The sequence below is a fragment of the Cannabis sativa genome, chromosome 7 (assembly GCF_029168945.1).
Source record: "Cannabis sativa cultivar Pink pepper isolate KNU-18-1 chromosome 7, ASM2916894v1, whole genome shotgun sequence".
NCBI classification, from domain to species: Eukaryota; Viridiplantae; Streptophyta; class Magnoliopsida; order Rosales; family Cannabaceae; genus Cannabis; species Cannabis sativa.
This window is the reverse complement of record NC_083607.1, coordinates 52,315,014-52,330,909: the sequence shown is the minus strand read 5'-3', so window position 1 is coordinate 52,330,909 and position 15,896 is coordinate 52,315,014. Positions and strand designations below refer to the sequence as shown.

Below are 15,896 nucleotides of genomic sequence, written 5' to 3'. Positions count from 1 at the left end.
TTTTAACTGTTCAACTTTTACATCAAAATAAAGTCGTCTAACGACAGTTACAAAAATCTCACTTCGTCGTCCCGAGGATCGTACGCTCCAGGCCTAACCGCCCCGAGCATGTACAATCTCATATGCTCGGTCACGGTCCATCGCCCATGACCTTGCCTTTACCTACACATGAACATAAACTGTGAGTCGACAGACTCAGTAAGAAAAGCATAATAATAACATACATAAAACTGACTGCCGTGTCCAACACGATACTGAGTCCCGCTACTGCCATGTCCAACATGGTACTGAGCACTACTGCCATGTCCAACATGGTACTGAGTTTTGAACGTTCAGGGGACGGTACTATTGACAAGTATCCTCCTGATCGGTCGAACCGGTCATACTCCGCCGTCGGTCATACTCCACCGTACCGACGGGATAGGTCAATAAGACCGAACCACCAACCAAGTGTCGACTGATCGGTCGAACCGGTCATACTCCGCCGTCGGTCATACTCCACTGTACCGACGTGACAGGGTTGGATGGTTCGAAGCCTAAATACATAACTAATGTAATCTAGCAGCTTCCTACATGCACGCTAAACATGTAATCTACATATGCATACCGTTATACTAATCTTACACGGATTCCGATTTCAGTGTGCCAACCCGACCGGAACCGAAGCCGAACGGCGGACATCGGCTCCTAAACCATAAAAATCACAACGCTATAAGTGACACGCTAAATCACTTCCCGGGACTAAAACTTGAAACTAAAAGTTTCCCTATCGATAAAAAGCATGGCAATACCCCTCAAAACCCAAAAACGAGGAAAACTAGGGTTACGAAAATCCCCAACCCACAGATCGGTTGCCCAACCGAATTCCGTTGGGAAATTCTAAACCCCCATCCGAATTCGGATGCTCAACCGAATTCCGGTTCCTCGCAAAGAACCATAAAATCTCATAACTTGACCAATTCGACCCCAATTGGTCCCAAACTTTCCAGACCTGTTCTAAATACCCTAAAGAACAAATCCAAGGCAACAAACCTACCCAGAAACCACAAATACCAAATTTGCCATTGGAGCTCAAGCTTTGAGTTCCAAACTCAAGCTTGAGCAAACCACCTAAACAAGCATGCAAACCAACTAAATTCAACATAACTAAGCATAATATCACCTCTGCAAACTAACAAGAACAACAGCAACAACACAGAAAATAATCACAACATTTTCCTTCCAAAATTCATACTTTTTCACATAAAAACTAAAAGCTTAACAATCTAACCTACATGCTTCAACATAGCTTAATTCCTATCAATTTAACATGCTTGAATCACACAAAATAATCACAAAACACAGCAGCCAACAACATCCAAAACTACATGCATTTTCATCCATTTTCATCATTTTTTTCAAGAAAAACAAGTAAGAGATTAAAGCCAAGAATTACCTTAAAGAAAATTCACTTTGATCTTGCTAAAATGACTTGAATTCACAACCAAAAATCCCAGCTTTGAACCCCCAAGCTCAGCCGAAAGAGAGGAAAAGAGAGAGAGAGAGTTTTTTCTATTTTTTTGGAATTTTCTTTTCAAAATGACTAAGTGTTGGAAAAAAGAAAGAAATGAAGAATAATGCCATTTTATTAAACCCATTTCAGCCAAAAGCAATTAAATAAATAAACATTTATTTCATTTAATAAACTCATATAAGACAAAACACTAATGGGGCAAAAAGACCATCTTGCCCCTCCACCATAAAATCACATAAATCATACTAAAGGGGTATTTTTTTTTTGGGACATTCTAAATTCCCGGCCATTCCCGACATTCCCAATGTCTAAAACCCGTCCCTAAAATACTAACATACTAAGTTGTGATTTCTACTGAGCCAAACGCCGCGTTCCAAAATACCGGACACCGGAAATGCGAAATATAAAAACTGCTGATGACATAATTATGCATATCTGAATTTCATAATTAACAATGATAAATTATTTAAATGGCTATAAATAATTTCCTGATTAACATAAATAACTGCTAATTTCCAAATTAACTAAGCGGGCTTTACAAAATAATTATTTATTTTTTACTACTTTTTAATTTCTTAAAAATATATTTCTTTTAGGTGATGTACAATTTTTCTTTTTAGAGTTATTATCAAATATTTTATTTGTTGTTATTTAGTTATTCAATAAAAAAATGAGTACAGTTTTTATTTTTTGCACGTACAATATACTTTTGAGTTAGTGAGCAATTGTTTTATATTTGTTTTTAAGTTTTTTATTTATTTTTTATTTTTGTTAGATTATTGATTTATGTTTTTAATTTATTATTTTTTGTATGTTAATGCCAATTTAATTTTCATATTAATTAAAGTGAAGTTGTTATACTGTTGTTTATTTGTTATTATTTAGTTGTTCAAGCATGTATTAATATTTTTTTGTGTGTTGTGTTTATGTTGTTAGTTAGCAATTTTTTTTTAAAAAAAATGAATATAAGTTAGCAATTTTAATCCCACACTATTTATTTATTCAAAATATTTGAAATTCATTTGATTTGTGATGATATATTTAAGAAATTTTATTTTTGTAATTTGAATCAAAGTTTGCATAGAAAGAGATTCAAGTTAAACCACCAGCATCTTTTCTTCACTTGCAGGTTCTCTAAGAAGGTTCTTGAAGCAGTCTTTGCTTGGGTGGGATTTAGTTGTTGGGCTGCTGATTTTGGGAGCTGGAACAATTGGCTTCGACTGGGCCATTCTAGCTTGATTGGGAGGTTGTTGATTGTTATATTGGCAGCCACCATTTATCATATTTGGAGGAATAGGAACAATTGTCATTTTTCGAATTATTCAAATACTGTCAATTGTATAGTAAGCAAAATTAAAAAAGATGTCAAATATAGATTGCTTCTTATCAAGGATAGGAATGGCTCCAAAGTGGGATTAGATTTACTTAAGCGGTTGATTGTAATTAAGTGAGGGTGAGGTTTCCTTGTGAGAGCCTTGAGGGTGTATTCCTTTGTGTTGGTATGATTAATGAAGCTTTCTTCTTCTTGATAAAAAAAAAAAAAAATCAAGTTATTGCTATAAATACATATATGTTGGGCTGTTATGACTCTTGTTTTTTTCATTCTTTTGAAAATGAGTAATGATATGTACACACATAGCATGACACACACCTATATAACAAGTCACTTTTGATAGGTGGAACCCATCTTAAATATAGATGATATGTTGAAATTACTTAAAATTATTTTTGAGGTGATGTATACAACTTTTTATTTTTGTTATGGCAATGGGTTGAAATCTTTTTAATTTGTATGTTAAAGTGAGGTTGTTATTATATTTTTTTATTGTTGTTATTTAGTTGTTCAAACAATCACTACAAAAAATTTTACTTTTAGTCACAACAAAACTTGTGACTTAAAGTGAAAAAAGTGTGACTAATTATAAATTATTATTCCTATGTTGTGACTAAAAGGTCCGTGACTAAAAGTATTAGTCACAAAAATTACAATTTGTTGTGACTAAATGTATTTTTAGTCACAATACTTGTTGTGACTAAAACTAAATTAGTGACAACTTATAACTAAATACTATGTTTTAGTTACAAGTAACATTTTGTTGTGACTAAAAGTCACATTTAGTCACAAAAAAATTATGTTGTGACTAAAAAATTGTCACTAAAAGTAGCAGTTTTTTGTAGTGAATAGAAAAATAATTGTATGTTTAGTTTTTCATGAATACATGTAATAAGTTTGTTTGTGTTGTGTTTATATCTTTATTGTTGCAAACAATTTTTTTTAATTGTTAGTTTGTTTGATTGGTGTGTTGTTTTTATTTTTTATTTCTGTTATCACAATGTGTTGAAATCTATTTAATTTACATATTAAAGTGAAGTTGTTATTATGTTGTTTTATTGTTGTTTTTATTAGTTGTCTAAACAATAAAAAATATTGATATATATAGTTTTTCATGAGTATATGTATTAAAATTATTTGTGTGTTCAGCTTTCAATAAGATTTCAGCTTTCAACCAAACATGTGCCCATCAATACCCTTTGTCCTTTTTGTAACTCGGCTCCGGAAACCTCTCTCCATGTCCTTGTTCGATGCTCTTTTGCACAAGGCTGTTGGAGTTTGTCTCGTGTTCCTAGCGTGGCTGCTGCTGCCATGACATTTGCAGCATGGTTCGAAGAGGGGCTACGGGCGTGGACTGAGTTCGAGAAGCTTGAGGCAGCTATGATGGTTTGGGCCATTTGGAAGCATCGTAACGAGCTAGTTTGGAACTCTAAAATATCTGATATTAGTGAGGTTGTGACATTAGCTAAATTGAACTTTATTGATTGGTATAATGCTCAAAAGAATACCGTGCCTACTCTTGATGGTAATGGTTCGGTTGTTGAAGTTCTAGAGCATTGGGCCGCCCCTCAATTTCCTATGATTAAAGTTAATGTTGATGGTGCAATCTTCTCTAATGAGAGGCGTTTTGGCATTGGTTTGGTAGCAAGGACGGCGGCTGGGTTTGTCTTACAAGCTAAGAGTTTGCTCAAGGAGGGTGTGTTGAAGCCTCATGTGGTGGAAGCAATTGGCATAAAGGAGGCTCTGAGTTGGATTAAAGACAACAGATGGACAAATGTTGTGGTGGAGTCGGATTGTCTGAGAGTCATCAGGGATTTACAAAAATTTAAACATATGGCTTCTCCTTATGGCCATATACTTTCTGAATGTATGACTATGTGTTCGAGTGTTGGTGATGTTTCTTTTAATTTTGTTAAGTGATCTGCTAATAAGGTTGCGCATGCTATTGCGCGATCTTCTCTTGTTGAGGCTGATTGTACTTATTTTGGGGATGCATTGCCCATGGATTATGCATCTTTAGTTTTGAATGATGTGATTTAATAAAATTTCATCATTATTCAAAAAAAAAAAAATTATTTGTGTGTTGTGTTTATATTTTTTTTAAGGTTGTTAATAATTTTTTTATGTTCACTTAATTTGTATATCTAAAAAGTGTTATTAGAGAGTTGTTTGTTAGTTGTATTAAGTTGATTAATCAACATAAAATTATTATTTATTTATTTATTTGTGGGCAGTGATTTAGAATTTTTACTTTGTGGGGGCTTATTTATCATAAAAAAATATTTATAACTACATTATAATCACTCTTATTAAATTTATCTAATTTTATGGGGGCTATTCTACTATCTTGGTTTATAATTATTAAATTGAAAAATTTACATTTAATTTTTTAAAAGTCAATATTTTTGTTAGTGGGGGCTATAGCCCCCACATTATTGTGAATGGGTCCGTCTTTGTTTGTGGGTACATATATTTTTAAGTTGTTGCACAAGTATTTTGTAGTTGCTTTTAATTTTTATAATTATTTGTGTGTTGTTTTTTAATTTTTTTTAGTTGACATAATAATGTTTTGATACTTAATTACTTTTTATTTTACATGGGATTATTGTTCAATTATTTATGACTTTATCCATTATTAGTTAATTGTCTAACTATGGAGAAAAAATGAATACATATTTGTATGTTTAATTTTTTTTGGGTGCACACATTAAGATTTTTATGTTATTTTTTTGTGTAATTTAAATTACTGTCTTATTTTTAATTGATTATATTCTTAGTTATCTATTAGTTAAAATTTAGATAATTTATTATTATTTTTATCAACTCTGTAATATATATTATATATATAATTGTGTAATGGTTAATATTATTTTTATTTTTATAATTTTAATTTAATTACATTTATTTTAAAAAATATTATCAAATAAGATATACACATATATCATTTTTTTTAATATTTTATTAATCTAGTCCTATCTCTTTTGTCAAAATTGTTGTCGTGCAACAAAAAATAAAATAAAAAATAATAGTAGATTGTTGCTTTTAATAAGTGGCAAGTTCTCTTGCATTATGTACTTTCATAAATATATATATTCTCCACAGTAACGGGTTCCACTCACTTGCCCGCCCGTGACTTTTGTTTTTTTTTTTTTTTTTTTAAAAAAAAAAATACATTTATAAATAAAAATAAAGTTAGACCTTATAGTCATTACAAAAAATATTAATAAGTATAGTAGATATATCTACCATGCCCGTAATATTGTTGGCAAACGTCTATTTGACCACATTATGGGCCGCATAGTTATAGTTTCTAGAAATACAAGAAAAATTACAATTAGCCATAAAAAGAAGAGAGGAACTTGTAATATCGCACATAGTTCTCAATCCCCCAAATAGATTCATCCCTTTTTAAGTTCTTGATAACAATCTCTGAATCAGTCTCCACCATCACAAAAGGATGATGCAAAAAGACCGTCATCTCCATGGCTAAAAGACAGGCCACAGCTTCTCCAATGAGTAGGTAAGTAAAGTGTAACCTTTTTGCCGCCACCCATAAAATTGACTTTTGTTTTCTCAGTTTATATACTTGAGAATATTTTTTGTAATTAGTAAGCTTTAAAAATAATATTTTTGTAAATATTAAATAGTATAAATGTTTATTTTAGATTCTCTTAGCCTAAAACAGAAAAAAATCTCTATTTTTATTCTCTTTTTTGAAGTCTATTATTTTTTTTTTAACAGTTTATCAATTTTGCTTCTGTCACTTCAATATATTCTCTATGTGACTCTTTTATGTCAGTGTATTTTAGATAGAATACATGTAAAAAAAAACTATATTTCAATTAATTATAAATTAAAAATAGACAGGTGTTTTTCAATTTAACCTAAATTTATTTAGTATGGTCTCAAAAAGTTTACGGATTATTGAATCAGAAATTGCCAATGGCATGAAGAGACCTAATTAAAGACAACCATATTTTTTTTGACTTTTTCGAAAATTCAATTAATATTTTGTTTCTTTAGCATATTACCCGCATGCATTTATTTACAACGGATATGAATTTCTTAAGTATATTAGTCAAACGGTGCCTTGTAAATACTTAGAGATATAATCTTTTCTTTTCTATATATAACACTCTTCATTTTTCAAATATATCACTGAGAGAAAGACCAGCTAAAAAAATTAAGTTCATAATGGTTCGTTCATCACAACTGAGCTCTCTTCTTCTTCTTATTCAATATTTAACTTTCACATGGGCTGCAAGTGCAACTCCAGCTTCAACAACTGAAAGCTTCATCAAATGCGTATCAAAAAATTCCGAACTTTCCGTACTAGTTACCACAACCCTCTTCACACCAAACAATTCATCATATACTTCTGTTTTAGGATCCACAACAACAAATCTTAGGTTCTTGGAACCATCAGTTCCAAAACCAGACTTCATATTCACACCATTACACGATTCCCACGTCCAAGCATCCATTACTTGTTTGAAAGAGCTCGGATTAAAGCTCAGAGTCCGAAGTGGAGGCCACGATTACGAAGGAGTTTCCTACGCATCAAGAAACCAAAGTCGTTTTGCTGTTATAGATCTCATCAATCTTCGACGTATCGAGGTTAACATCGAAGATAACTCGGCTTGGGTTCAGGCCGGTGCCACTAATAGAGAACTCTATTACAGAATCTCTCAAAAAAGCAGAGTACATGCTTTCCCAGCTGGACTTTGCACGAGTTTAGGCATTGGTGGCCACATAACAGGAGGTGGTTACGGCTCTCTGCTAAGAAAATATGGCCTAGCAGCTGACAACGTTGTTGATGCTCTAATCGTTGATGTTAATGGTAAAATTCTCAACAGAAAAGCCATGGGAGAAGACTTGTTTTGGGCAATAAGAGGTGGTGGTGGTGGAAGCTTTGGAATCATTCTTTGGTGGAAGATTAAACTTGTTTCCGTCCCCAAAAAAGTTACCGTTTTTCGAATTACCAAGACTTTGGAGCAAGGAGCGAAGAAGATCATCCAAAAGTGGCAACAAATTGTGGATAAACTTCATGAAGATCTTATGATTAAAGTAACTATGGTTGTTGTTAATGGTACTGTAGAAACTTATTATGAAGCTCTTTTTCTCGGAGACACAGATAAACTCCTTCGAATTATGAAAATGAGCTTCCCTGAGTTGGGTTTGACACAAAATGATTGTATCAAAATGAGTTGGCTTGAATCTGTGGGTTTCTTCGAAGGAAAACCAATTGGAACACCAGTTGAATACCTTCTTCAATCGAAATCTTTGTATAGGACATATTTCAAAGCCAAGTCAGACTATGTAAAAGTTCCTATACCTGTAGTGGCTCTCGAGGGGATATGGAAAAGGATGTTCGATAAAGAGCTTGAGGGAAAAATAATTATTTGGACTCCTTATGGTGGAAAGATGAGCTTGATTCCTGAATCTTATTCTCCTTTCCCTCATAGAAAAGTGTTAAGACAGAGAGTTAGTTTTGAGTTAGTTATTGTTGTAACTAACTTCTGTCATTTCTGGTTTTTAGTTACATTGGGTTGTTAGTTGTTAGTCCTGTATTACTTTGTCAGTGCTTAGCTCTCTTGTATATAAACTCAATGGTTCAGTAATAAACATTTGAGATTCTTTCTTCTCCATTTCATCTTTTCTTCCTTTCATCTCTTTCTTTCTCTTTCGTTTAGCTTTTATGTTCATCAATGGCGAATCGGTTTAACATGGTATCAGAGCAGTTCCCTCCGCTCACTGCTAACATGGCTACTCTAGGCAACAACAATGCTGTTCCTGCAGCTAACAACCCCAGATCTAATCCCCCTGGATCTCAACCTGAAAAACAGAGCTCGACAGAGTCAAGAACCTGTCTTCTTCAATCACAGCCTCTCAGTTCGCCTCAATGACCATAACTTTCTCTTGTGGAAGCAGCAGGTTCTTGCAGCAATAAGAAGAAACAGGTTGCTAAAGTTCATCGAAGAATCTCCACCAGAAGAATTTCTGAACAACGAAGATCGCGTGCTAAACAGAGTGAATCCCGACTATGGCGATTGGGAAGTTCAAGATCAATTACTCGTCTCCTGGCTTCTATCCTCCATGACTGAAAGTCTTTTAACTCGTATGGTCGGCTGTAATACAGCTCAACAAATTTGGGAATCCTTGGAGAAACACTTCACATTACAAGTTTCTTCCAAGATTCTTGAATTTCGTACGAAGCTGCAAAATCTAAAGAAAGGAAGTTTGAGCCTCAATGATTATCTACTGAAAGTTAAACAAGCTGTTGATTTTCTTGCATCTGTAGGAGAAGTCATAAGTGATCGTGACCACATTGCAGCAATTTTCAAAGGTTTGCCGAGCGAATACGACACTTTTGTTATTTCTTCGAACACACGAATTGAAAACTATACTGTTGGTGAAATCGAGGCTCAATTGCTGGCATCCGAATCAAGAATTGAGAAATCTGGGAAAGACGTGGAGTCGAGTGCCAATCTCACCATGAAGGAGCAAGATCCGTTGCTGGAAGCTAATATTGCCTTTAAAAGATTCAGACAACAGCAACAATTCCTGGGCAGAGGCAATACTCAGTATGGTACAGGTCAGTTTGGCTATAGAGGTATGAGTCGAGGTAATGAATTTTCTCAGAATTTCAGTTCGAATTTTGGAGGCAGAGGCAATTTTAATGGTGCTAGAGGAGGAAGGTCTGGTATAGCTGTGAACAATAGAGTTCAGTGCCAACTTTGTCTTCGATTTGGGCATACTGCACTTGATTGTTTCTATCGGTTTGATAAGGCTTTCACAGGATCTGTTCAAGGTGGGAATAATGGAACTCAGTCACAGGTGCCTCAACAACCTCAAGTTAATCTCACCACAACTGAAGGAGCTAATGACAGCAATTGGTACCCAGATTCTGGTGCTACCAATCACTGTACTCCACAAGCTCAGAATTTAGCTTCCTGCTATGATTATTCTGGACAAGATCAAATGCATGTTGGCAATGGGACAGGTTTGTCTATAAAACATATTGGTCAATCTTACATTTTTCCAAAGCATTCATCTCATCCTCTAGTGCTTAACAATCTCCTTCATGTTCCTGAAATTACAAAGAACCTTATTAGTGTGTCAAAATTTGCTAAAGATAACAATGTGTATTTTGAATTTCATGCTAATATGTGTTTTGTCAAGGAGGAGATGACTCATACTACTTTGTTGATGGGGATGCACAAGAATGGCCTATATACTTTTGATGTCTCACATGTAGGACCTGTTTCACCAAGCTTAGTTCCTGGTCAAAGCCTCAAAGATCCAAACAGCCTCTCCCCAAACACTACCAACACAAGCTGTCACTCCACAATAAAGAGCACCTATACAGTTTCTCTAAATAACACTACTGTTAGTGTCTCAAATTGTATAAAGTGCAATACTAGTGTTCAAAATGATTTTACCTTGTGGCATAATAGATTAGGACATCCTTCTGAGAGAATTGTACAAGGTGTCCTACAATCTTGTAATCTGCCAATAAGTAATAAAATCTCTCCTTTTTCTGTATGTTCAGCTTGTTGCCTTGACAAGATTCATAAATTCCCTTTCCCAAAATCATCAACTACTGTTATTTCAGAACCCCTTGAACTTGTTGTGTCTGATCTTTGGGGTCCATCCTATGTGAATTCATTCAATGGCTATAAATACTATATTCACTTTGTTGATGTTTACTCTAGGTTTACTTGGCTCTATCTTTTGAAACAAAAATCAGATGCCTTTAAGACATTTCTGCATTTTAAATCTGAAGCCGAACTTCTACTTGGGAAGTCCATAAAAACCTTACAAACAGATTGGGGTGGGGAATTTAGAAGTTTTACCAACTATCTTGCTGAAAATGGTGTGCACCATAGACATCATTGTCCTACAACTCATCAACAAAATGGTCTAGCTGAGAGAAAGCATAGACATATTGTTGAAAATGGCTTAACACTTCTTGCACAAGCCTCTCTCCCTCTCAAATTTTGGGATGAAGCCTTTAGAACCGCTGTGTATATCCATAATAGGCTCCCAACACCCTTATTTAAGCACAAGTCACCTCTGGAAGTTTTGTTTAATACAAAACCTGATTATTCAACATTCAAGACCTTTGGTTGCAAGTGCTTTCCCAATATCAGACCTTATAACAAGCACAAGCTTGAGTTTAGGTCTGCCCCTTGCACATTTTTAGGCTATAGCCTAAACCATAAAGGGTATAAGTGCTTAGACACTAATGGGAGACTCTACATTTCAAGAGATGTAATATTTGATGAGTTTTCCTTTCCATATGAAGACCAAAAAGGCCATTCTCAACCCACTCCTACCCTGCCCTCTCTCTCACCAATCTCAGCCATCATACCAACTTGTTCTCATTTTCGAACACATTATACTATGGCAGATTTACTTCATTCTCCCTCAACAGATGCCACTTCTCACACATCTGATTTTGTAGTTGACCAACATGTTTTGATAGACAATTCTAATCCTAATCATGCTTCTATTCCTACTACTAACTGGCCACCCAGCCAGCTGCCATTTGTTTATGATGCAGGTGAGTCATCTAATGCTGCAGCAACATCACATATGGACACCTCTGCTACAGAACAGGTGCCTCTTGTTTCTTCTCCTGCTGTTGATGTTGCAGCAACACCAAATGCTGATGTTGCTGTTGCACCCACACCAGATGCTGCAGCAACAGTGACCTGTGACCCTGATAGTACACCTACTGGTGTTACTCGAGAACCCCACAGGTGTTCTGGGGCTGTCTTTACTTCACCTGCTGCTCTTCCTCTAGTTGCAGGCTGTCTCAATGCTCCTGGAAAGCGCAACATGCATCGAATGCACACCAGATCACAGTCAGGTGTGTATAAGCCCAAATCCTTTCTTCTCACCAGAGAACCAGCAAATATAAAGGAAGCTCTCTCTCAAGAGCATTGGAACAGTGCCATGGGTGATGAGATCTTGGCTTTGGCTAGGAATAGAACATGGATACTTGTCAAACTTCCACCAGGCAGACAGGCCATTGGGTGTAAGTGGGTTTACAAAGTTAAAGAGAACATGGATGGCTCTGTTAACAAGTTCAAGGCAAGATTAGTGGCTAAAGGTTTCCATCAGCAACCTGGTTTTGACTTTACAGAAACCTTTAGCCCAGTTGTGAAACCTGTGACTATTAGGGTGGTTCTTACATTGGCTCTCTCTAAAGGATGGGCAGTCAAGCAACTTGATGTAAATAATGCTTTTCTCAATGGAGAATTGCAAGAAGAGGTCTACATGCTACAACCACCTGGTTTTGAGGTGCCTGGACAAGAACACTTGGTCTGTAAACTCAACAAAGCGCTTTATGGTCTCAAACAGGCGCCAAGAGCCTGGTTTGACAAATTAAGAAATTGCCTCATGTCCCTTGGATTTGTGTCTTCTAAATCCGATCATTCCCTCTTCATTAGTCATACTGATCTGTCCACTACACTTGTATTAGTGTATGTGGATGATATTTTAGTCACAGGAAGTGACTTAAAGGTTGTTGACACACTCATTACTGCCTTGAACACTCAATTTTCCCTAAAGGATTTAGGGCCTTTGAAGTATTTTCTGGGTATTGAGGTTCGGTACACATCAGATGGAATCCATCTTTGTCAAGCCAAATATGCTAAAGATCTTCTCCTTAAGGCTCAAATGTCTAGTGCCAAACCATTTCCCACACCTATGACTAGTGGCCTTCGATTGTCTGCTCACCAAGGGGACCCTATGCCCGATGTTCAATTGTATAGATCGACAGTTGGGGCACTGCAGTATCTTACGATTACTCGGCCTGAGTTGTCATTTAGTGTCAACAAGGTCTGTCAATTCATGCAGAGACCCTTGTTAACACACTGGCAAGCCGTTAAAAGAATTCTCAGATATATTAGTGGCACTACTGATTTTGGCCTTCATCTCACCAAGCCTCAGTCGTTCGAGTTAACAGCCTTTTGTGATGCCGATTGGGCATCAGATCAAGATGATAGGAAGTCTACCTCTGGCTTTGCTATCTTCTTTGGCTCGAACTTGGTTGCCTGGAAAAGCAAGAAACAGCAGACAATTTCTCGTTCCAGCACTGAGGCAGAGTATAGAAGCGTTGCTAATGTCACGGCCGAGCTTACTTGGCTACATTATCTGTTTACTGAGCTGAACATTCGAATGCCCCATCCACCTACGGTCTGGTGTGATAATCTCAGTACCGTCATGCTTACTCAAAACCCTGTTTTACATGCAAGAACAAAGCACATCGAGCTTGATTTGTACTTTGTTCGCGAGAAGGTCCTAAACAGAACCATAGAGATCAAGCACGTTTCTGCACATGATCAAATTGCAGATGGACTAACTAAGGCTATGTCAAGTCAGCGGTTTCTTGATTTCAGGTCCAAACTCAAAATTGAAAATCATTCAATTATGAGTTTGAAGGGGGGTGTTAAGACAGAGAGTTAGTTTTGAGTTAGTTATTGTTGTAACTAACTTCTGTCATTTCTGGTTTTCAGTTACATTGGGTTGTTAGTTGTTAGTCTTGTATTACTTTGTTAGCGCTTAGCTCTCTTGTATATAAACTCAATGGTTCAGTAATAAACATTTGAGATTCTTTCTTCTCCATTTCATCTTTTCTTCCTTTCATCTCTTTCTTTCTCTTTCGTTTAGCTTTTATGTTCATCAATGGCGAATCGGTTTAACAAAAAGGAATCATTTTTATGAGTCAGTACTTGAGCCTATGGAGAAGTAGTGAGGACCAAAATCCAGAGAGGCACATTAATTGGGTAAGGGAGTTGTATGAGTATATGACTCCTTATGTTTCTATGTCCCCACGAGAAGCTTATGTGAACTATAGAGATCTTGATATTGGGATGAACGAGATGGGTGGTGCTACAAGCTTCGAACAAGCTAGTGTTTGGGGTCAAAAGTATTTCAAGGGTAATTTCAAGAGATTAGTTAGTGTTAAAAGTAAAATTGATCCTGATTACTTCTTTTCTCATGAACAGAGTATTCCACCGGCCTCTTAAATCACCAAATATGGTGATGTTTTCACAGTTAGAGGTGACTGCATCAGTGTGTCTTGTAGTCCGATTCCACCTGGTGAAGTTGGAACTAATTTAGTGCATGGACAAGAGATTTGGCTTCCATGATATATTCTATATATAGATAAAAATCTTACCATAAAAATAAGACAGAGTCAATTAATGTATTTATGTTATTTCTCCTGAGTAATATAGCGTGGAAAGTCAAGTGTCATAAGGCATAAATATCCTTTAAGTTTATCAAATTTTATAGTCTAGTCTTTTTATGTATGTTAATGTTAATTTTTTTTTTTCCTTTTAGAAAAGTTAGCTATCATTAAAAACTTAAATCTAGTGGCGAAAATGTCATGAGAAAAAAGAATGTTAAAACAATATCATTAACCAATAAAAGTTAATCGGTAAAGAGACACTAACACAATTAGGGTCGCCGGACCTAAACCATAATGATTATTCAAAGAAAGAGTTAGCTTACCCATAAGTATATATTGAAGTACTATTAGCAATCCTACGATAAAAGAAAAAGCAAACATGAAGGATAGAATATTTCTAAAGGTACATACCTACATTTCGCATAAAACAAAAAGAAAACATATATGAATGAATATATGAAGGAAAGTTTCATTATTCTATATATAATAAAACTTCGTATCAAAATTTATTCCTTTCACTAATTTATATAAAATAATGCCACTATTTTCCTAAACTACTCACAGTGCTCTTTTCATTTAATCTCTCTCTCTCTCTCTCTCTCTCTCTCTCTCTCTCTCTCTCTCTCTCTCTCTCTCTCTCTCTCTCTCTCTCTCTCTCTCTCTCTCTCTCTCTCTTCACCGAACCCAAACGCCGACCCCCTTAACGTTACATACCAAGGGCACCCAACCACCGTGACCAAGACGCCGCCCACCTATCTTCCTCCCTCTCTCTCTTTGGTCACGACGACCCCCTCCTTGCTTATGTCACCCACGACGACCCCCTCCTCGTCTTTTGTCGCCCAATCACCGTCACCACGACGCACTAACCTAAAACACGAAAGTCCCAACACGAAACCCAATCGAACTTTAATAAAAGTTCGAAACCACCACCACCATTTTTAGTGTTGAACGACGCCACCATCACCAAGAACGGAGTTCAGACCACCACTAACAACGACAACTTAAACACAATCGAATTGTAAGTTTTTCTTTAAAAAAAATGTAAACTTTTCATATATTAAATTGTAAATTTGTGTATGTTGTTGAGATTAGTTGGATTTTTATGGATTCTGTGTTTTGTTGATGGTGGTCTGTGTATTTTCACAGTGATATCGATAATTTATCGATAGGATATCGATTATGGAACCAAGGGGTAGTTGATAGTTTAGCTTAACTATTTTTCTAATTTTTTTTAATGTTTGTCGATAGGTTATCATTAGAATATTGATAGGATATCTATTGTTTGTCGATGGTTTGGTTAGGCTTGTGACTTTCTACTTTTTTTACTGTCATGTCGATGGATTATTGATAAGATATCAATAAGATATCGCTGAAATATTAATTGAGCAGTCGATAGTGTTAGCTTGTCTGTTTTTTCATTTCTTTTATTGATCAATATCGATAGGATATCGACATTTTGTTGATAAAGTTGCTTGTGCTTTATATTTTCTAGATAATTTTGAATTGTCGATGGGATATCGACATATTGTTAGTATTTTCTCAACTGTTACCAATGATTTATCGATTATTTCTAGTTTTCCTATGGCTTATTTTTTTACTATTATCAATTGAGCAATTGATAGTGTTAGCTTATCTATTTTTTATTTCCTTTATTGAATATTGATAGGACATCAACATTTTGTTGATGTTTGTCGATAAAGTGGCTTGTACTTTATATTTTCTGGATAATTATCAAATTATTGATAGAATATCGACATATTGTCGATATTTTCTCGACTACTATCAATGGTTTGTCGATTTTTTATATGTGTTTTGATTTTTAAGGAATAATAATTTTGTCGATAGTT

The 15,896-nt window shown here is 35.4% G+C and overlaps 1 protein-coding gene across 2 annotated transcripts; it reads left to right on the top strand.

Annotated features, from left to right (window-relative positions):
• The first annotated feature begins 6,670 nt into the window (after positions 1–6,670).
• LOC115697137 (berberine bridge enzyme-like 26) lies at positions 6,671–14,168 on the top strand. 2 transcript variants are annotated; one of them, XM_061118933.1, is made up of 3 exons: positions 6,671–8,315; positions 12,598–12,614; positions 13,582–14,168. In XM_061118933.1, the coding sequence occupies exons 1-3, from the start codon at positions 7,041–7,043 to the stop codon at positions 13,883–13,885; spliced, it is 1,596 nt and encodes a 531-aa protein (XP_060974916.1). In that variant the 5' UTR covers positions 6,671–7,040; the 3' UTR covers positions 13,886–14,168. The 2 variants fall into 2 exon arrangements, with proteins under 2 accessions (XP_060974916.1, XP_060974915.1); XM_061118932.1 differs by lacking the exon at positions 12,598–12,614 and having other exon boundaries at positions 6,675–8,315; positions 13,566–14,168.
• Positions 14,169–15,896: the final 1,728 nt, after the last annotated feature.